The 22,877-nt window shown below is 33.4% G+C and overlaps 1 protein-coding gene across 2 annotated transcripts in view; it reads right to left on the bottom strand.

Moving 5' to 3' along the window:
* Positions 1-10,581: 10,581 nt before the first annotated feature.
* Positions 10,582-22,877, bottom strand: part of Cbl (E3 ubiquitin-protein ligase CBL) — a 302,440-nt gene continuing 290,144 nt past the window's right edge. For both annotated transcript variants that reach the window (XM_081725868.1, XM_081725867.1), the window contains one exon: positions 10,582-11,643. In XM_081725868.1, coding sequence (XP_081581994.1) covers positions 11,418-11,643 — 226 coding nt within the window. In that variant the 3' untranslated portion in view covers positions 10,582-11,417. The remainder of the gene's footprint in view (positions 11,644-22,877) is intronic.

Here is a 22,877-nt window from a genome sequence, read left to right on the forward strand (position 1 = left end):
CATAAACAGACAGCTAAAAAAAATACTGGTCATGCTTCTTGAAAATATTAAAATCTGCTAAATACTTGCACGAATTTTAAAACTTGTCTAAAATGAAACATGCAAAATATTTTGTAGTTTTTCTTCTTAGTTCCTCTTCTTTAAAAAAAAAAAAAATATTTACACAGATGTTAGTTACTGCGCCAGATATATACATATCAATCTAGACAGTAACAACAATTCCATTTAACTTAAATATTTGGTAGAGGTGATTATAAAGTGCCCCTGAGGAAGTAAATCCTTGGAAAGTGTCCAGTAGCTAATAACTGAAATTGTGATGGACGTTACTTATTAATATTACTCAGAATGTTATTACGGATACACTTAGTAAGCACTCAAGGAAATATGCCACTGCTATTCGTAAATAAAACAAACATATCTAATTATTTCCAGAAATTATGGAAATACGTAGCAGTAACACATTGTATGCACTATACTACATTTCGTCATAACTGATTTACAATAGATCAAATCTTAATTTTATAAATTACAGAATAATGAATAACTGAGAAACAACTTAATACCAATTTACAGCTTGAATTGCAATGTCTTTCGAGAAACGAACAAATGCAAATACAAATTAAAATAATTTAAATGGCAAACTATCAGGTTTGAATCTAACACTAAATGAATAATTTTAATTCCTAATAACCAAAGTGTGCATACAGCAAAATCTTGTCTTTACAGGTAAGTGTTAGCGTTCATGAAGTAGGAACGTCACCTATTTCTTATTTTCTAAGCACTAGCTAAATAAGTCATAAACCAAAATTTAATTTGAGAAAACATGGGCAGAATATCGTTAGCTGATTGCAGATGATTCATTTTCAATGTTACTGACAAGAATTAACAGCACATACTATATACAAGAATTTTGCAGTACGTTAAGAAACTGCACTTGAATAATTCTTAGACAACTTTGTATTTAAGAGGCTTCATCAACAGATCCTTAAATAAATAAATAAATTTAAAGTAAAACACATAATCAAAATGAAAGTGCATACATTGTAAGTCACAAACAGAATGATCTCCTCAGCTTTAATTGGTCGTTAGGTATTCGTATTGGTAATGGCGCTTGAACGGTATTTATACAGCATTTGAGCAGCACAAAGCAATCCACTTCAGTTACCATCATGTGTGTGGACTAGTGAACACTGTGCATTTGCTGATGAAGTATATTTGGAAAATGGGACTGTGTTTGCAACGCAGCTGCAATTTCCTACCCCTTTTAGAGAAGGTCGACGTGAAAGAATTCCTAACGAAAAAAGGATACTGTTATGGGCATGACATTTCAAACAAACTGGTTCCACTATTAAAAGGAAAATCACCCGGTAAACGTCACAGTTTCATGTTTCCATGACGATTCATTCAACTACGTGGCTTTCGTATTGCATCGTCAACTTAAGTCACTAAATCTATACTTTCGTGAACTTTTGCCCTTATTTTCTTTGGGGATACCAAGAAACTGAAGTCTTGAAACATAATACGGAGCAGATAGTCACGGAACTGAAAGACACTATTGTACCGAAATCGCGGCAATACCAGAGATAATGACAGGGTTCCCACTCAAACCAAACTATCGAATTCATGGCTTTTTTACTGTTTTTACGGTTTAAAAATTTTCAATTTGACTGGCGGAAAGTTTGTAACAATAACATTTGCTGACTGCACAACGACAACAAAAAAACACCTGATGCGAGACTGAAGGGTGGACGGGACCCAAGACGTGGCACTACGGTCGGCACTTTGCAGTAGAATAATTAAACTTGCTCTTGTTCAAATTATGATGTCAGCTATACATACAAGATGCGGGAAAAACACTACAAGTCTCATAGATTTACAAGGTTTGATAACGAAATTCACGGCTTATTCCAGGTTTTTTCAAGATATACGAAATTCATGGCTTATTCAGAGTTTAATGAATAGGTACACTCATGTCCAAAATAATTGTCGCAAATCTATAACTGTCTTCTTGTAAGAATATAATTTGATAATGATTTTGTAGGGTACTTTTAATACTGACACTATGTGTATAATCGGGAAATGTATATTTGTGGTAAATTTCATAGGAAAAGAATTATAAATACGAAAATTAGGATGAGTAAAACAAAATGTTGCTAAATGGACAAGAAAATTTTATTTTCGTTTTATTGTTCTTATTTACTGCTCTTTTTACATGAAATTTGACATACATGTCTTTGTCGATTATACACATACTAACATTATAAGAAATATCGGGCGAATTCGTTATCAAATTATATTTCTACAAGAAAATATTTATAGACATGCGACAATAATTTTGGACATGAGTGTACATTGCAGAATTTTTGGATGAGGCTTCAGTAGTGTATAATTTGTAACGATAAACATTTGAACAATATTATCTTTAAGACAAAGTGATGACAAAATAATGACCTTGGTCTGCACGATGATAAAATAAAATTTGAAATAGTATTCATTTTGCTCTTTTAACTTTCATCTTAATTAAAGGAGCTCTTTCAACCGGACCACGTATTATTTATATATTGATTTTGATTAGGAAACTGATAACAGTCATCGAAATTCAATACAAAGGACATTCCACTCCATCACACTCTAGGCATCTACTTTCCTTTTCGTGTTGAAACACAGGCAGCACAACAACAAGAGTTAGAGTATTAATAAGACGGAGTTTCTTTGAATGAAAAATATTAATTGCAATCCAAAATTACACTTCGCGATAAAGGACGAAGATACAGTGTTAGTTCTTTTAAACGCACCCATATATAACACACACATATAGCCCTATTTTTGTTATAATAGATAAATTTTGCAACAATGAAGTACACATCTAGAAAATGATAAGAACAAAAACAAACTTCGATTTTGAAATGGTTTATTTAATCTTCATTACTGATTTCGGCGAAGCATATTTGAACATGAATATTTACTATATTTATGTGCTATCAATAAATTACGATATATTATTGCATCTATGCAGATATTTTTATTAAAGTTTGATTCAAAATAAATATTAACTATATTTATGATATTTAATCAGGAGTGAGTCAAATCGAAACCACATTAGATTGTTTTTGAAGGCCTAAACAAATAAATATTCGGAGAAGTGAATGTAATAAAATGAAAATGTTATGTTATGATGTATTATAAAATATGAAGATGAGTTTAATGTTATATATTGTTGTAGTCAGGAAATATAAATGAAGGAATTAGCGTGAATCAGATTGAAATCTGAAAAGCAAGGTTCATGAAAATGAGTTTCTGACAAAACATTTGCACTTAACAATAAGAGACTGTTTATAACTCAAAGAAATGAAAAAGAAAATTAAAAAAAGTACCATATCCTCGTGAATGAATTAGATTAAGAAGTTTAAGGGAAAGCACACTAGAATGCAGTCTGGAAGAGGAGGAATAACTACTTACATAGTGGAGAATATTATCCACATTTTATTCTATAACTCAGTAATTTCTATATTGTTATTTACATTCTGAAATTAGAAAAGAATCAGGATATGTTCATCACGAAACAGAATATTTACAATCATACAATTTTACTATTTTTCCTTTAAGTTAATTAGATATCATTGAATATCAAGCTCGAAAATTTTGATTTTAGCCTCTACAATTTATTATTCTTTCAAGTCATATTATATTCACCATTTGACAATATAGCGGTTAATTTACATGTATGGAAAATATATCTTTAATTTAACGTCCCACGAGTATGCCCTTTAGGATTAGGAGACAAATGGTTATGGAAATACAAAATGTGAAATAACAGTGGAATGAGAATGTGGGAGGAAACGGAAGAACAGAGAAAATCCATGGAAACGATGCTGTCCATCACAATATGTATAAAGTATATGTTGTAAAAGTTAAATCTAGTAAGTAACAAGTAAATGAAAATAACCAAAGTTTTGGAAAACGTCTCTTTCTTCTGATAGGATTTACCAACATTTGAATAAACGACGTGATATTTTATTAATAGTTCCATATATTCACATGACAATTATTACACACATCGCATACTTCTCTCTCTCTCTCGCATTCATGCATAAATCTATAAAGCATATACATAAAAAAATGAATACAAATGCCTGCTACAATATTTAACGAAGCAGTTGGCTTGGTCCGCTTTCACTACTTAAAACCATTGGCAGCATGATAATTCATATCAACCACTGATGTGATTTTAACCACATTATAAGAATCAAACATCATTGAATTTAAATCTTAATATACTTAGACGTTACACAGATGGATATTATCTTTCGTAAAGACACATCAGCAGTATTTTAAGATTCAAAAATGTAAATAACGAAGAAACTATAATAATAATAATAATAATAATAATACTGTTGTAACATGCACACTTCTATGAAAAAAATAAGATAATAGCATAGATTTTTACATGTTTCGATCTAAATTACAACTATAACCAACATTTACATAATCCAACCCTGTTCCATCTACCTGAGGAGTTACAGAAGAATATATATATATATATATATATACCATAGGAAGTTTTTCTTTTAACCAGAATAAAAGTTTTATTTTGGCTCACCAAAATATGTACTACATATTACAGAACACAGTAAGGACTGGCCTAGAAGGAAACAGGTTTAACAATACATGATTTATCACTCATAACGTTCATTCAGGAAAAAAGATGTGTTTGGCAATGAATCATTCTATTGTTTCTTTAAATTTATGAATTAGACAATATTAATTAAATATTGACTAAAACTTAAAACTATCAATCAAAAACATTAAATGTTTAATGTTCTGTTCGTTTCATGTTTTCTCCTCCTTTGTGGTGATATTCACGTAAACCCTGGCCCACCCTGTTCATATTACACTAATGCTTTCAATATATATTATCAAAATGTTCGTAGCATTAAAAACAAATTACTTGAGTGCTCATTGAACCTAGGTGAGATAAGGGAACTGGATTGTTTCGCAGTGACCGAATCGTGGCTGAACGAATCAGTGAACGACAGTGAAATTAGCTTTTCTAATAATTTCACCATTTATCGTAAAGACCGCATAACTCGTGGAGGTGGAGTGATGATTTGTGTAAATAATAAGTGGAAGAGCAAGAGAAGACTGGATCTCGAACGGAATTGTGAACTTATATGGGTGGAAGTATTTATTCCAAAGCGTCGTTCTGTGTTTATTGGATGCTTCTATAGGCCGCACAAGAACACCCCCCAGCACATCTTAGAAGCTTGCCATGACTCACTGTTACATGCGTTGTCACACGGTGACGTCATCCTATTGGGTGATTTCAACCTTTCCATCACGTGGCAGGACAGCAAGCATGGAGTCGCTAAAGATGGAAACGACAGTTATTTCATGGACAATTTTATTCATGGACTTGGTCTAGGTCAACATAATATGCATAATACCCGCAATAATAGCAATCTTGACTACATTCTTTCTAACTTAGAACCTCGTTGTGTTGTCCCATGCAGAAATCTTTTTCCCTCGGATCACGATTCCTTGGATGTTTCTTTCGATTTCCTCCCCTCCACTACTACAAACCAGCCCCTCAAAAGTAGGTCACAACTTCTATGGAAGAAAGCCCCCTGGGGTGACATCTGCCGGGCCATTGAACTGTTTCCTTGGTGTTTGTTAGAGGTAGGAACTGTTGACGACGCTGTGGACTTATTTACATCCGTTGTACACTCAGCCATAAAGGACTTCGTGCCGGTGAAAGCATCAAAATCGATCAGGTTTCCGGTCTGGTACGACAATGAACTTCGTGACCTTCTTAAAAACAAAAAGCTTGCCTGGACTCTATGGAAATCACATCCGAGTGACTACACATATAAAAACTTTGCTAGAATTAGAAGTCTTGCCAAGAAGGTACAGCGACGTAAATATTTTGAATACATGGACTCAATTGGTGATTTTACTGTTAGTAACCCTAAAGTCTTTTGGTCTGTAATTAAATCTAGAACAAAATCTCCGGGCATACCGGCAACAATTCAAGATGAAAATACTGAAGCGAGTGATGATCAAAGACCAGATCTCTTCAATAACTACTTCTGCAAAACATTTACTTCCCTTTCCTCTACAACCCATCTCCCCCCTCTCCACCCCATCTGTTCGGACACCTTATCCATTCTCTCTACCACCCCGGGCGAAGTTCTGGCTCTCTTGCTATCGTTATCTCCACATAGATCACTTGGACCTGATAAAATTAGTCCTCTCTTTCTCAACAAAACTGCTTCAGTTATTGCGGTTCCTCTATCTATCTTATTCAATAGATGCTTCAAGGAAGGGTATTATCCCACCAGTTGGAAACTGGCTCACGTGACCCCAATATATAAATCAGGACTTAAAGATCATGTATCCTCCTATAGGCCAATATCTCTTCTTTCTGTAATATCAATTATCTGCGAAAAAATAATTAAAGACAGGCTACTTAAATTCACCTCACCTTACATCCATAGTTCTCAGCACGGCTTTCTACCGAAAAGCTCAAGTCTCTCAAACTTAAGTACTCTTCTTTCCTGTGCAGTCAAATGTATGAATAACAATACTCAATTAGATGTTATCTACTTTGATCTCTCGAAGGCCTTTGATTCTGTCAGTCACATTCATCTTCTTCATAAACTCTCCAATAGATTTAATGTACATGGCAAATTTCTCTCTCTAATCACAAGCTACTTGAAGGACCGTAAACAGAGAGTTGTTCTTTCAGGGGCGACTTCTAACCCCCAACCCGTGATCTCAGGGGTGCCTCAGGGGAGTGTACTTGGGCCTCTACTGTTTGTCCTGTATATGGATGATCTCTACACGCACTTATCAGCTCAACCTAGTGGCCTTCTGCTTTTTGCTGACGATTGTAAGTTATACAGAGAAATATCGTGTCTCCATGACACAATTGCTCTACAGGAAGACATAAATTACCTTACAGGCTGGTGTGAAATGTGGCACTTGAAACTCAACAGTAAGAAATGTGACAGTATTACTATTACTTTGAAAAAGTCTCCTGTTCCCTCCACATACCATATCAATGATTCCCCTATCACACATTCTGCTAGTCATAACGATCTTGGTGTCATCTTTGATTCAAAACTCACCTTCTCTGACCACATCTCCTCAATACTAAAGAATTCAATGCGCATGTTGGGACTTCTTTATCGATTCACCGAACTACGCACTGTTTCTTCATTAGCAACTTTTTATAAGACTTTAATAGCGCCCAAGATCGAATACTGCTCTCCCATATGGGCCATGGCAGCACCTACTCATCTCTCCAGACTTGATTCTGTTCTCAATTTCTTCATTGCTATAGTCCGATTTCGTGTTCCTGCACTTCGAATATTATCTAAGAAGGAGCTCTTGCGACATCTTAATATTCAGACTCCTGAAGTACGCAGAATTATCTCTGACCTGAAATATCTACATAAAATAGTTAATGGAACCTTAAGATCGGAAATATTACTTCAGGAACTATCCTTACGTGTCCCTTCCCGCATCACTCGGAATACCCACCTATTCCATCTCGCCCGTCCTAGGTTGGCTGTTATACAGAGGTCTCTTTTTTATAGAATACCAAACAGTTATAATCAAGTAACAACTGATGTGGACATTTTTTCGAGCTACCCAGTGTTTGAAAGAGCAATTAAACGAGCTTTGACGGAATAGTTTTACTTTTACACTCTTTTTTTTCTATGTTGTTGTTATTGTTGTCTTGTTTTTTTTTTCTTTCTTTTGTTAGCATGTCCCTGTGTAAAATGGCAAAGTTATGCTGTATCTGGGAAATTGTTCAATAAATAAATAAAATAAATAAATATACGTTGTAGTAGGATGAATTTTGAAAGAATAATAATTTACTACCTCATTTTGTCTGCTATGTCCTCTTTTGACAGACAAAAATCGCACATACATAATTTATAAAGCAATTTTGAACCTTCTCCGGCTCACAGTACACGGAAAGGTCTAATATGAAACAGAGTGGCACAAATCATATTCGAATACAAATATTTCTCACAAACAATACTTATTATCTATTCTATGGAATAGCTTTTTTGATCTAGTAACAACGGGAATGAACATCAGATTTCAAACACAGAATAAATTGTTGATCTGCATCATTCATCAAACTCTACGATTGGGATATTCTCGCGGCACACTAGCCGAAACTCACTGTATTTGTTAATAAAAGAATCCCGAAAGATAAATTGGTTAATAATTTACTTATATATTTCACAATGCATACTCAAGTTTATGTCAAACTGCACTCTTTATGTTTCCAAGTTTGTACTATCACGAATAAGACTAAACTATCTTACCAAATTAAATTTAATATACTTGATCATAATTGAAATTATTATAAGTATGCAAACCTACCTTTGCTTATTATACTTAAAATCTAATTCTTATTTATAGATATTCTATACATATTTTCTCTCATGAATCTCGTATATAACAGAGTACTTCTGTAAAAGAAATAAAGTGATGAACGAAATAGATGACAAAATACTTAAAAGTTTTAGTAACAAATTCAGTGATTTTTATACAAATTCTTTTCATAGAATTTAAAGCATGGCGCTTTTTACAGCATATGTTTAAGCTCATTCCTAAAGCAAATAATTTCAAATAATCTTGTTGCACTTCCAGATATTATCACAAAGTCTACTTTAAATATTGGGGATCTTTTTTATGTGCATCGTAGTAGAGAAACATATTCCAGTGTTGATCACACATGACTTTCACCTGCTATGTCCAATGTTGTAAGCGTTGTTTTATTTGCTTTAACATTACCGCTTTGTAGAGCAAGGTTCGAACTGTACAACGAAAATTAACTCCTAAATAATTACACATTCGCCTGACAAATAGAAATTAGGGGTCTAAATTCCTCCCTTTTCTGTTTAATTCTAAGTTCGTGGTGTCTCTTCATTTCTTTTAATGTTCATACATTTTACATTTAAAGTATATGAAAAACAATTAAGTTTATAGTAACTACTTAACGGCCAGTTTTCTTAACATATATTAGTGTTTAGAAAGTCGAGGATTTACTTTTTAAGAGTTATATTGGTCAAATTACTATATTAAGAAAAAGCTAAAATTACTGGATTGTACTGCTCCATATTGTAGACTTACGTAATTCGATTAATGCCGTCGCTGGAAAGGGAAGGGGGTCACGGAAGCAACTTAAAAATTTTAGACAAAGAAGTTTAGTAATTGGTTGAAAGATCTTTGGAAGACAAATATTCTGGTACACGTTTCTACATAACCTCTATTCAAAAACAGGCGAACAAATTTCAGTAACTGACGTAATAAGGTGTGAACCCACCTACTGCATTTTCTGACAATTAAAATAGGAAAGAATTTCGGAACTAGGATGATATTTTGACCTAATAGAATTAGATTTAGTGCATTACTAGAGAGAAGAAAGAAAGTGGCGACTAATAATTTGAATAACAAAGGGGGACAGGTAATACATTACTTAAAAGATATATTCAAGATAAACACATTTGTATCATTACGACGTCTGTACGTTATGACTGTCCAAAATGACGTAGTAGCAAATTTCAGAGTTGATCTTGGCCATTTTGGATAGAAGCCACATAGAGGTAATGTAGTTGAAGCAAAATAATTATTTTTGAAAGACGTTTCGTACAATATATTAATAAATCTCTGCTTTTTAAAATTTTTGAGTTGCTCCCGTCGACTCACTCTGGTAGAATTATTTATCACTCAAAAATAATCTCTTTAAAGTAATGAAATATAGGTTTCGGATCAGAAAATAGTGAGAGCGAGTTCATATTTAATTATGAGTTTATTTCTGAAATTGACTTGACCACCATTTGCAATAGAAGCTGCATATTGACAAAGTAGTTAAACTAAATTATTGTCTTGCGAAGGTCTGTCAAACGATGTATTATTCAAGTCACTTTTCTACTTAAGCGTTTCGAGCTGTCCTCTGCCTTTTTACCGTGGTGACATCACTGGTCGAATTCTTTTAGTTCAAACTGTCGGCTACTCAAATTAATAGAGTTTCGGGGTCTTTCACAAGTATTGAATGTTTCTAAGATAAATTGGTAAACTCGACTTCTGTGACACAGTATATATACGTACTATCAAATAATACTGGATATATATAAATAAATATACATCCATTAAACATTTCACTATACTTGAGTGCACACTGATATATAACGAAATGTTATTTCTACTTAATAACTCAGTTATAATTACCTTTCATTTTTCTTTTCTCTCTCAAGTATTCACACACATTACACATTATACAGAAGACGCGTACATATAGCCGTTTCCTTCTTTCCCAGTTCCATACATGTAGAGCAGAAAATATTTAGATCAAGAGAGACACTTTTAACAAAAGTTTTGAGAAAATTGTTGAATTAAATTACCAAATGGTAGTAACTGTTCGCTCAGCTGTTCGAATTTTTATGCATAATTTCTATGCTTTTAGAAACATCAACAAGAAGGAAATATTTTAAACTATTCCGAAAAAAGGAAAAGTTGTATTACTGTACAAGAACAACTACACAACAGTAAAAAACATAATTTTTAAAAATTATATATATTTAACGAACATTCAAATTAATGAGCTTATATTTTGCTGCTTTCAGTGAGCCTATGCATAAAAGTCTCTGGAAGTGAAGGTACTTTACATATATATGTTAATATATTTATGTATATACATAGAGTAGGTAGATTGTTCTAATACCAAAATTCAACGTGACAATCTATCAATTTCAGTCAGAACAGTCTTACTAATAATATCACACTCCATAAATGTATACAGTCATACAAATTACTTTCCACTTTACAGTAGTTTAATGCAGTCTTCATTAAAAACGCATACGTAAAATTGTACTCTTACTGGTAATAGTTAAAAAAAAATATTTTAGTTCATTGTAAATATACTTTTATTCTCATAAAATCATGCTTGTTAATAAATTTTGCAAATTTTGTGAAGAAATACTAAATTTCCTTTACTCCAAATGCTAATTATGATTGAAAATGACCTTAATGTTGTTTTGTCAAGTTTCTATAGGTTTACTCGTATCAGAAAAATAGTGCTCTTTACTTTTTTTTTTTTTAATCATTCATTATTGTACTTATTTTCCCCCTAAAACATGTTCTTTCTTGTAAACTCCTAACAAAAGACTAGATTTTGCCTTAACCACTACGTATATGATCCTCACACAATTGAGGAAGTATATTGAACACTTGGCATTCTGCAGTCACAGAAGGTACCTTTTCCTTGACTAGTAAAACAAATAAAATCACGATATATATATATATATATATATATATATATATATATATATATATATATATATATATATATATATATATATATATATATCTTCTTTTAAAAATTATTCTTATTCACATCATGTTCGTTTTGTTGCAAATTCATGTAATATGTCACAAGCCATTTCTATATCGTTCCTCGTGATTCCTAATGCTCGAATAACTGCATCTTGTGCATAACCTTCTGATGTTAACTGGGCAATATAATCCATATTCAAGTTTTCGTAGGAAACGTTTTCGTTTTCTTTGTTATGTTGGTGTCCATCAACGTGATTTGTTGAATGGGAAGATTTTATATGGCGATTACTGAAAAGTAAAAATAAACAAATAAATAAAAAGAAAGGAAGAAACGGAAGTAAATGTACTTTCCTTGTAATAGAATTGGTGCTAATCACAGATTTAAAATCTTCACTAGTGTCAAAATTTCAAACCAGACTAAATTTCATTAGAAAATCCATTATCAGAATAATATCGGGTATGTGAAAAGTCTGGAGCTACGGGCCAACTCTCTTATGAGAACGGATATTTATGAAATTTTGTATTCTTCATTTTTTTAGAGAGAGAAAAAGCTTGATATCTATGCGTTTCGATAGATACAGACTCTATTGTGCTTAAGAAAAAAAAAAAATCATATTTCATAACATTTTGACAGAAGGTTCACATTTTATCAAATTCTTCATATTTTGTTAGAATTTGCGACTGGTTCTCTGAATTTAAATGTTACCGTACAGATGGTGAAATAGTTTAGAGAGCCTACCATACTAAACAGATACGCACATTTTATTACCTTTTTTGGTATAAAAATGATTTTGCTGTATTAGTAGATTACTTGAGGAACAATTTCAGTACTTTGTAAACATTCTAAAGTGCTGAATGTCCTATTCAGAAATTTCATTATTTTTGTAACTAGAGATACAACTCTGGAGGCCATTTAACATAATATTTTAAACAGGAATTTTTCAAAATGTGAATTACATATTTTTAAAAAACCTGCTCGTTACGTATAGATTAATTTGTATTTGTGGGCTATATTAATGACTATGGCTTAAACCAATTAGTGTTAGAAACTGCAACCGAGCAACTACTCCACGGTGCGGTGCTGGGTACCGCTTTCTGCCTTATTATATATTGATAATAAGGAGATATTGATATTGTTTCGCGTTTAAATTTGGAAGTTTTAGTACTTTCTACATTTTATTTTCATTATTTGAACATTTCTATGATGAGTTAAAAGAAGCTAACTGGACAAAAAATTCGTCACCTCCGCGCAAACGTAAGGTTCTTTCCTGATGTCCTACAGATCTTGTTGTAATAACACCTGCAGAACCTTGTAGATTCCTTTCCTCACCGAATCGAGCGGTTATCAGTGCCAGAGCTGATGTTATTCGGTTACCATGATATCTCCAGGGACTAACTTTTGTCTGGTGAACATAGTTAACAGCCATTGTCCCAATGACATCTGACTCTTACTACCTACGCTTTCTGTAATTGAATCATTTGTCTGTTTAATTGAAAATGATATAACTCAAATACAAGATTCTGCAAGTACAAGATTCCAGCTGCAGCAGCACACTAAATCAGCGTTGCATGTGAAGAATGCTTAAAGAATGAAATCTATTCCAGCAGATATTAACGTACAAAATGTTAAAAATGAAATGAAATCTTTGAGTTTTACGTCCCACGGTTATGCCGGTTAGGCTAAAGGAGACGGTGATGATGAGTAATGAATGAAATGGTGGAATGAATAAAGTGGAAGGAAACGGGAGAACTCCGAGAAAACCCACGCATACGGTGTTTGTCCACCACAAAGTTCACTTGGCGGGGGCTGGGATCGAAACCGGGACCCCAAAAACCTGAGGTGAACGCTCTACCACTGAGCCACCGCGGCCCCTGCACAAAATGTTGTACGATACAAGAAGGCTCCTGTAACTTCATGCAATGTGCAGCGAAGTTTCTCATAATGCAAAACTGTCTTGATAGACATAATATTTAACTTGCTTTCAGACAAGATGGAGAAACTTGTTATTTACTGCAACAAAGAGGAGTTCTGCGTATGATGTGTAGTATTTATTGAGGAAGTAATTTAGTGACCAAAGTAGTTAATTCCATTTATTTTTGAAATCTGGAAAAATATTTCGAAATAAATTTTCATATTTCTTCATATTTTGGGACTTTTAATTTCATATTTCCTTAAGGTTTTCTTCGTAAAAATTCGTTCTCTAGTTTTGAGTAAAGTTTTAAAAAAGGAAAAAAAAAAAAAAAAGAAAAGAAAGTTGTTCGAAATTGTTGGTTATCAATCTAAAATTGTTGTATTTTTCCGACCGCATTAATCGTTTCGGCTCCATACTGGTAAGACGCAGTGGTGTAGCCATGAAGTAGTAGGGAAGAGATGACCCCGCTCGAGCCGTTCCTTTGTAAAGTAATACCGAATATGGTACTACTTGCATGAAGCATGCTTCATTTGTGAATCTCATGTTACTTTTTTTTCCTTTTCTTTAATTTTCTCTCTGTCTGTCTGTCTGTCTCTCTCTCTCTCACACACACACACACACAGAGAGTACTGTATAGTCACAGTTATGTTCACTGTGAACTATGTGTTTATTTCCAGAAACTTTATATTTAACACTACACAAGATATCAGTAAATTAGTTATACACTTTATTCTTCATCTTTTGAGTTGTTTCTCTCTACCGTATAGTTCAAAATTCACTCCAGAAAATGCGAACAAAAAGTAGATATCTATTCTTCATTTCTAAAAAATATATAGCTTCTGCTTAACCGAATTATTAACGCGCGCGACTTTGGAATGCATAATTCATTACTACCTATTAAATTACTCGAATTTTTTTGTTGATCCAGGACTATAAGGCAATTCGGAAGCTACCTGAATTAAAATTCATCGAGCTCCGGACAAGAAAGACAGAAAAAAATACACTGACCGTGCATCACCCAATTGTATAAGAGCCATCCGCCATAGCTGCTTATGAGTTGTAGCGAAAGCAAATTTGGTTTAGTAATTCGTTTCACCTGTCAGCTAATTTCATCAGTATTTCAACACCTTGCAACTAAAGACAATTGAAAATAATGGATGTGTGGTAGTCAGCGCATTGGCTTCCAAAGCTATTTTTCTGTCCTTTACAGGCAATAATGTGTAATGAATGCTATATAAGGCTACATAATGCTTGAGTACTCGAAAAATAGCATTGTAAAACCAAAGCCCCATAACAAAAGAAATCCAATTTGATATATACGCCTATATGTTCTAACTTGGAGCTAGAGAGTTTTCCAGATATATTTACATAAACACGCTTGTGTGTGTGTGTGTGTGTGTGTGTGTGTGTGTGTGTGTGTGTGTGTGTGTGACCCCACAGCCTTAATGAGTTTCTGGCTATGCCATTGTTAAGGTGCCGTATGTTAAATGAAGAAACAATGTTACTAGGTCAGGAAATAGTTTCCTTAGGCCTTCGCCAGACCAACAATGGGAAATGAACTCGTGATGTTCTAGGTTCCCTTATCTAACACTGTTCACGTTACCCGTGTTATTTTTCGCGTACACTTACATTCCGTTAGAACTGTCTGCTGAACTGGAAATGCTTTTCATTTAACATAGTGCGCCTTATCAGTGTGGAGCCCAAACGGCTCATGCGATTGGAAAAATTCCACAATTTTAGATCGAAAACCCACAGTTTTCCGCTATTTCTATTTTTTCGTATCTTCACTCACAATGGAGTTAACCTATGGTCCCCGAATTCTGATATAAAATTAGTTGTGTACTAAATATACCAGAAACACTAACGACAGTCATTTGACTTTCAACACTCATGCTCCATCCTCAGAGTTAAGAAGAAAACAATGAGAAACAAGATGTTGAACAAAAAATCACACGCCAGCATCTCCCTATTAAACAGCCGCGTCAGTTACTATGATGTAATAACGTGTGGTGAAGTCAGAATTTGGGTATCAAGAAAAGGGAGCCACAGCATCACTGTGGAGAAACATGAAGATAGTTATGGCTTCTAGTGAGTTTTTGTTCACAACTTTAATATAATTTTATTTTCTTATTCTTCTGTCCAAGCTAGGATTCATTTGTTTGAACCAACACATATTACTATAAAATTAATCCGCGTTGCTTCCATTTTCTATGTGAATTCCTGGGTTAAAAATACATGCTATATTATAACAAAAACAAACGCGCATGCTTTTTGGTACAGCGTTGCACGTATTTTTATGCCTTGACTCACTGAGATTCACATATATGATGAACTATTTACTAATCACACATACAGACTGTGAAGTGTATCTAAGTGTATGTGATTATTTTCTCACTATTATCTGAAAAATAATTCATTTTCTAATTCCGGTTTGGGACTCATATGATGAAAAAAAAAAAAGAAAAGAAAAGAAAAGAAAAAGAAAAGAAAGAAAGAAACACCGAGAAGAAGAAATATGAGCCCCGTGGAAACTGGTCATCAGTTACTTGGAAAAAGGATGACGATATGTTCGGGGAAGGATCTGATTAGAAAAAGAAAGAAAATGAATAACCTATCAGAAAGTAGTGTGTACGTATATACATAATCACACACACCTATGTGATACATCAGGTTGTCTAGAAAGTATTGAGACTTTGGGGGTCAAAATTGAGAAGACATTTCTTGTATTTAAAAATAACATTGTAAAGTTACATACTCATTTTGTTTGATGACCTTTTGCCATTTTTCCGATAACATCATTGTCTTGTAGCTATAGAACTTCAAGTAGTTTCTAATCAAAAAATGTAACATATAGTTCCACAGGCCTCTTTTGAAACTAAGTTAATATCATTTAGGAGTTCTGCAGAGAGGGAAACAAACGATAGTCTGAAGGAACCAGGTCCAGACTCAACGGTAGATACATCAAAAACCTCCCAGCTAAGTTCTCTCAATCCCTAACGGACCATTAAAGATACATGCGGTCTGGCGATGCCAGCGTGGTATACGATACCCTTTCTGTTGACCAGTTCCGGTCATCTCTTTTGAATTGTTAGGTGTACTCTCGCTACCTGTCGACGGTATAGGTGCGACTCTATCGTTCTGCTCGGTTGCAGCAGTTTGAGATGCACGATAGCCTTCCAATTCCATCAAACGAACAGCATAATCTTCCTGGGCGTTAGCGTAGGATTTGCCATAGACTTTAGAGATACTCCTCGCTTCGACCACGATTTTTTTCTCAGATTGTTGTCGCAGTTATCCACTTTTCATCACTTCAGAAAAGGCTCGAGTTCGTTACGTTTCAGAAGAAATTTGATCGAGCCAGATCACGTAGAACCCAAACGTCGAGGTTGTTTCAGCTATTGCTTCTGATAACATATCTTGTCAAAATAGAAGCAATTTTTTCACGGGCCAGCGTAGAATTTGCATCTTAATCGAAATAAATTGTAAAACACAGATTTGTGAAAGTTTACTCATCTTCTCAGCTCAATACCTTACATCTGATTACAATAATTCCAATACTTTTTGCACATTTGCTAGTTCCAACTGTCAGTTCTTGACTCATATTCTGAGATTTGAGACATTAACGCCATCTTGTGAGCAAAAGGCTCACTACTTTTTAGAACAGTTTATATACATATACACATTAGGAAATGATACAAACATACCACAATTAAAACAATATGCATTATATCTCTCGCCTTATGATTCATCAGATAGGAAGGACAAGAAAAGAAATACAGAAAACAGTGAAATTAAGAAGCGACTTCATAGTGGCGTCTGGAATAACGTGATAAAGAGTTGATTCCTTACAGGTGGCGAGAATGTAGTGAAGAAAGACAAAACTAGTAGAACGAGTTGACACATAAAAACTAGACGTGAGTAAAACATAAAATGTAAATTATATGAAATAAATAATAAAAATTAGAAAAAAATATAAATATCAAATGAAATACCGTAAGAATTATATGAAACAAAAATTATATTAAAAATAGAACGCGATAGATAAGACTACACAAGAATAAAATAAAATTATAGTAAGAACTAAAATGGTTATATGTGAAAGTATTTGGGGTGTGAGCTTACAGATGATTAAGATGGGGGTAAGATGGAAATATACGAGTGTCTTCCAATTTCTTTTGAAGGAGATGGATGAATCTGGGGAAGGATTTTGAAAATATTCAAGATAAGATGTGGTTGAAGATACAGTTGTGATGTGCCACGTACTTTGGGACAGTAGGTAGTGAGTTTGAGTGTTGCAGGAATATCGATGTTGGTGAATGTGGATCAAAAGATGTTTTGCCAACATGAAAGGCTGTTTACACAATGAATACATTTACGTATGTGAATAAGTTTGAAACGATCGCAGCTGCCTGAATGGTAGATGTGTTATCTTTGTGATGAGATGTCGGAAAGTCAGACTACTCTCGAATGTAGGACACGTTTAATATCAGAGTTTATGATATTTGTTTAGTGAAAGTATGGGGTATTTCAAGAAACCAACTAACTACCCCTGGTTTTAGTCGTCTATAACGACTACACTACAACCACTCAGTGTTCCTCGTATAATTACTATCATGTGACAATACTATCACGTGACTACGGATGCCACCATGATGACGCTTCACAGCCTTCGATCCTTTTCTTTATACTTCTTTCATCCCTGTCTGACAAACACGAAGTACATGTTAATATAATATATTTTATTGTAATGTTCGTACTATATTTTGGTAAGTAATTTGATTATCCTGTTTACTTTGAAATTATCATATTTCAGTCACATAGGACACACATATACATATATATACGTATACATAATTATGTAAAATAATAGAAAGGAAAAAGAAAAACATTATAAACCACATACTTGTCCAATATCAGCATACTAATTTTCTTGTTAGGTAGATAGTTGACTGTTTGCCCACCGCCCACTTGAACGCTTAACAATTAATTTTATTTCTTTTAATTTTATTTTCTCCGTATTTCTTAACTTCCCTATCTGATAAAGGGTGGAGCAAAAGAGTATATATATATATAATTGGAATAAGAATCCCGAAGCGGACAACTAAAACAAATTATTTAGCACAGAATAGTAAAACTATATTACAAAGCACAAGAAAAGAATGAAAAGAATATGCTTTCATACTTCATCGGGGAAGGGAAGAAAAGAAATATGTCAGAACAGAGCATCAGTTGATATTATGTATCAGATTAGATAAGGTTACGAGAAACGTATTTGCAATTAAAAAGCAAAATCATCGTTCAGAAATATTTTTTAAAATCTACAACAAATATTTCATGCTTATGAGTTTTGCATTTGTATGCAAAGAGATATGCCACCCCCATATCCTAAGTGTTGTTTTGATTACCTAACCCTCTTATCAAGTAACTGGAAGTTATAGATCTTGATGTATGCGTTTTAATGCTTGCCTAAATTCTACCCGCTAGGCAAGACAAAAGTACAATAAATCAAGAAACAAATATAAAACTGTTTCTCTTTTGGTACAAATTCTTGCTTACATCTCGTTCTTTGTACGGGGAGCTTCAGAGAGTTCAGTTCACGAAATTAAGGCCATAAACGTTTATTTTGGATATGATGTTAGTTTAACATCATTATTTACAGAACTCTTTGTTTCTTTACCGTGTCAAAATTTTTGAAGTGAGAAACCTGTGAATAGCGCTTTAAGCACTCTTCCCCTCACATTTTAGCACCCAAGATAAACGCTGTATATAGTTATAATGAATTTTTAGTTTATTCGTAAATTTTAAATGATATATTTTTTTAAAAAATCTAATGCATTTTCACAACAGTTATTGCTAAGACTATTAATAACAGTTTTTACTAAAACATTTTTGTCGTTAAACATTATCTAATTGTTTTTGATGTTAAACATTAAAAACAATTCACTGGAACAAGAATTCCGATATGAACAACTGAAAACCCACGACATCTACCGACTGCGTTTCTTCTTTCCTATCGAACAACTGATTTTTTTTTATTCTTGAATTTTTCCAGAATATTCTGTTTAGAATGCAGAAATTAAATGTTTTTCCATGTTTAATGGGAAATAAAAGTGCTAGTGGACGTACTGTTATCTCTCCACTAAAATCAAAATATTAAAAAAAAAAAAAAAAAGAAAGAAAGCATAAAATTTTCCACGCAAAGAAAGAAAAAAAACGAACTTGTCTCTGTACTGGTGTCTACGCCCTTGCATCTCTACTCGCAACTGTTATATATCATGTTGCTATTGTTTACTACTTAGACTTCTCACAATGAATAATGTTCGTATATTTCTTCAAGTGTAGTCAATTACAAATTACTATCTTTTGTTTTGTTGGAAGAAGATCCAACGAACATACTTCCGAAACTTCTTATTTAAAATAAATATATCGATATCTTCGCAATATTATACTTTTCTCCTATTTCAATCTTTTCGATAACTAATGGAAAGCAAATTGCTAAACAAGACGAAGAAAAACTTCAAATAAGATAATGTACAATGTAGAATTTCAATGGCAAACAGAATACTTCCGAAAAGTATTTGAAACCGAAGTTTGTGATTATCTTGCGTAAGTTCTGTACCTCAAAACAAAAACTCTCACATTTAATTTGTAAAAGTCGACTTCCTCACTTTCTGTTTGTTGTGGAAGTTTAAAATTTAACCTTTCAATATAGTATTTAGTAGTCTTGATTAATACTATGAAAATAACTTTCCTTAACATTAGAAGGGGTAGCAAAGCGATATCCTATGTATCAAGCTTATTTTTAAAATTACATTTTAAATGTCTCTTTAGGACAAAAGAAGGGCAACGAAAGAATTAAACGAGCGTTGTAAACGTAATTTTCTTATTTACTTGAATATATTCTGAATCTGGATTTAAAAAATTGCCACTTTATAAATTCTACTTCTGTTTAGAAGGATCACTTCCTTGTTTGTTGCGAAAAATGAAAATACTGCTATTAAATTTCGTACACGTAATTAGATATACAGTGAAATCTCTCAATAACGGACATCGATGGAATGTAATTATTTGTTCGTAAATGAGAGGTATCTGTTACACAAATTTAAATAACTCACAGTGTAGTGAGTTGAAGAAAGTAATTGCAAAAAAGAAGTTGCCACCTAATCTGATGCCTTACTCAGACTAGAAGTGCCAAGTGTGGCTATTAATGGAACTATTGTTCCAACTGTAGGAAGGGAAAATGACTAATGCTACTTTTGCACTAGTCATCAAACGGGTATAATCTTACTTTTGTGTGGTATTAAATCATTGTAATTGAGGGAAAATGTATTTCGGTTTGGAGAGAAGTGATTCGAATTATACTTAACTATCGAATTTATTAAGTAGTGTGAAAATCGTCAATGTGTGGCTTTCAGCAAAGTCGTGGAAAAATAAAGTTATTTGGAAGCCAAGTACCAAGTTAAATATGGTATGTTTTTAGTGACCTATGTTCGGTGAGTTAGTATTCATATTCTTAGTATATTAGGAAATGCATTCATTGTGTTCGTTTTTATGAATAATTTTCCATTGTTACCTTTGTTAAGTAAATTTAACCTGGCACGAATTAACGAACTCACATTTTGTACCCTGGTAAAAGGTATTTAAGAATATCTTCTGTACAACGTCCGATTCGAATAAAATTTATACCACAACAAATGTGTTTATAGCGAGTTTATTGCTAAGTAAGTTCGAATTCATCAGGCAGAACGATTACTATAATTTTGTGAGCGAATCTGTTGTGTACGAATCAGAGCCTATATCTCCCAGCGAAATTCTATTGCGTATTACGTAACTTCAACAGTACAGGACTTGAAGCAGAAGATTCTCACAGCAGACGCCCCTTTCAGTGGGCCCGAAAAAAGCAACGGGGAACGTCTGAGGACTGCGACTGCCAGTGTAATCAGAGTCACGATTGTTAGAAGCAAGTCTATGACCCTGCGTTTGTCTCACACGATTATCCTGACAGCTATTCATCGCCAAGAACGTTTTTAGTGGTATCTGAAACGACTGCAGTGGCAACGATAACGAGGTCCAATCCATGTCTACATTTAGAAAGCCTCTAGTCGTTCTCAGTTGCTTTTTTACAATGTCCCCGATTCTATTCATTTAGAATAATTCATAAGAAACATTTGTTTTCGTTTCGTTCTTGAAGTTAGCGTCCTTTTCAGCACCGATGTTATATGAGAGGTGAACAGTTTAAAGTGGAACCTGAACTCCCTTAATGCATTCAATGCTCTCCCACTTGAAATGGAACCCGAGATCACCTGCACCAAAAAGGCACGCACGGTAGCCACTTGACCAGCAGAACGGAAAGGGCTTTCACACAAAACATTTGATAAACCTTTCTCGCAAATTTTTAAGCAGCAACCCTTATAAGCTCTTTTTCCTAAAGGATTTTTTAGACATCCTATCCTTGCTTTTATTTCCCGTTTACATTTGAAGACCTGAAGTAAATTTCGATCTAAGTGCCATTTTCTGAAGTTTCAAGTTATAAACGGAATGATGGTCTATGGGCCAAGCCTGTTCAAGTATATTCGGATCTAAGCGCCAAACCTGTGCGTAGTAGTCCAGATCATTGCCAATATAATGCGTAATGTGTATGTGCACGGCACAAATTCTCGAAGAAAAACATCATTATCTCAAAACTGTTCAAATGACACTAAGATCTTAATTTACTTCAGGTCTTCATTTATTTATTTATTTATTTATTTATTTATTTAAAAGCTACCACATTACATATAATTATAGTCCTCCTACTATAACTCATTTCATGTATTTAAATAATTAAAAATTTTCTTCAATGCTTTTGCTGTTTGAAATTTATAAACATTCGGATTACTTTTACAATGTTGTTAAATAAAGCATAAACTCACCATATTGGATGTTCTACTTCTCTTACAATACATGAAAATAATTCTTGTTTTAAACTACAAAACATAAAATTTTCCAGATTAGAGAACACTGAATAAATACAATGTCATTTGACTGTGTTGCGTGTTTCTTGTAATGTTATTTTGTAGTTACTAACAGATTAGAATATATACTTCAAGTTTGGGTATAAGTGTATTTCTGTTTAAGAAATTCCATTAGTTCAGGTTGAATTCAATCGAGTTGTTAACTTTGTTTATATGTTTCAGATTCCAAACCATTGGTGCACACTCCAATGTTGTCCTCCTTTAGCTAATATGCACATATATACAGTACAATGTCTTCAAGGAATGAATCGATTTGAAAGCCTTTTCTATTCTACTGGTAAATGTTATAGTGTTCATTATAAGTTGGCCAATATGGTGAGTGAAATGTAGCAGAGTCAAAAATACCACGATCTTCCGACTTAAGTATGTCCTCTACTTTTACGAAATAAATGTAGTTTAGTTTTGATTTATCTGTAGTGATACCAAAAATTATATATGCAATGTTAATGGCAAGTTGTTTAGTTACCAATTATACATATTATTTGAACACCTGTAGTATGTTCCAATCTATCAATGAAATTGTTTCTTCATAGAGGATGAGGTTATCTGCGTAAAGGTAGACTACACTAGTCAACTACTTTTACATCATGAATAA

Source organism: Thermobia domestica, chromosome 9 (genome assembly GCF_964235325.1).
Source record: "Thermobia domestica chromosome 9, izTheDome1.hap1.1, whole genome shotgun sequence".
In the NCBI taxonomy this organism is placed as follows: domain Eukaryota; kingdom Metazoa; phylum Arthropoda; class Insecta; order Zygentoma; family Lepismatidae; genus Thermobia; species Thermobia domestica.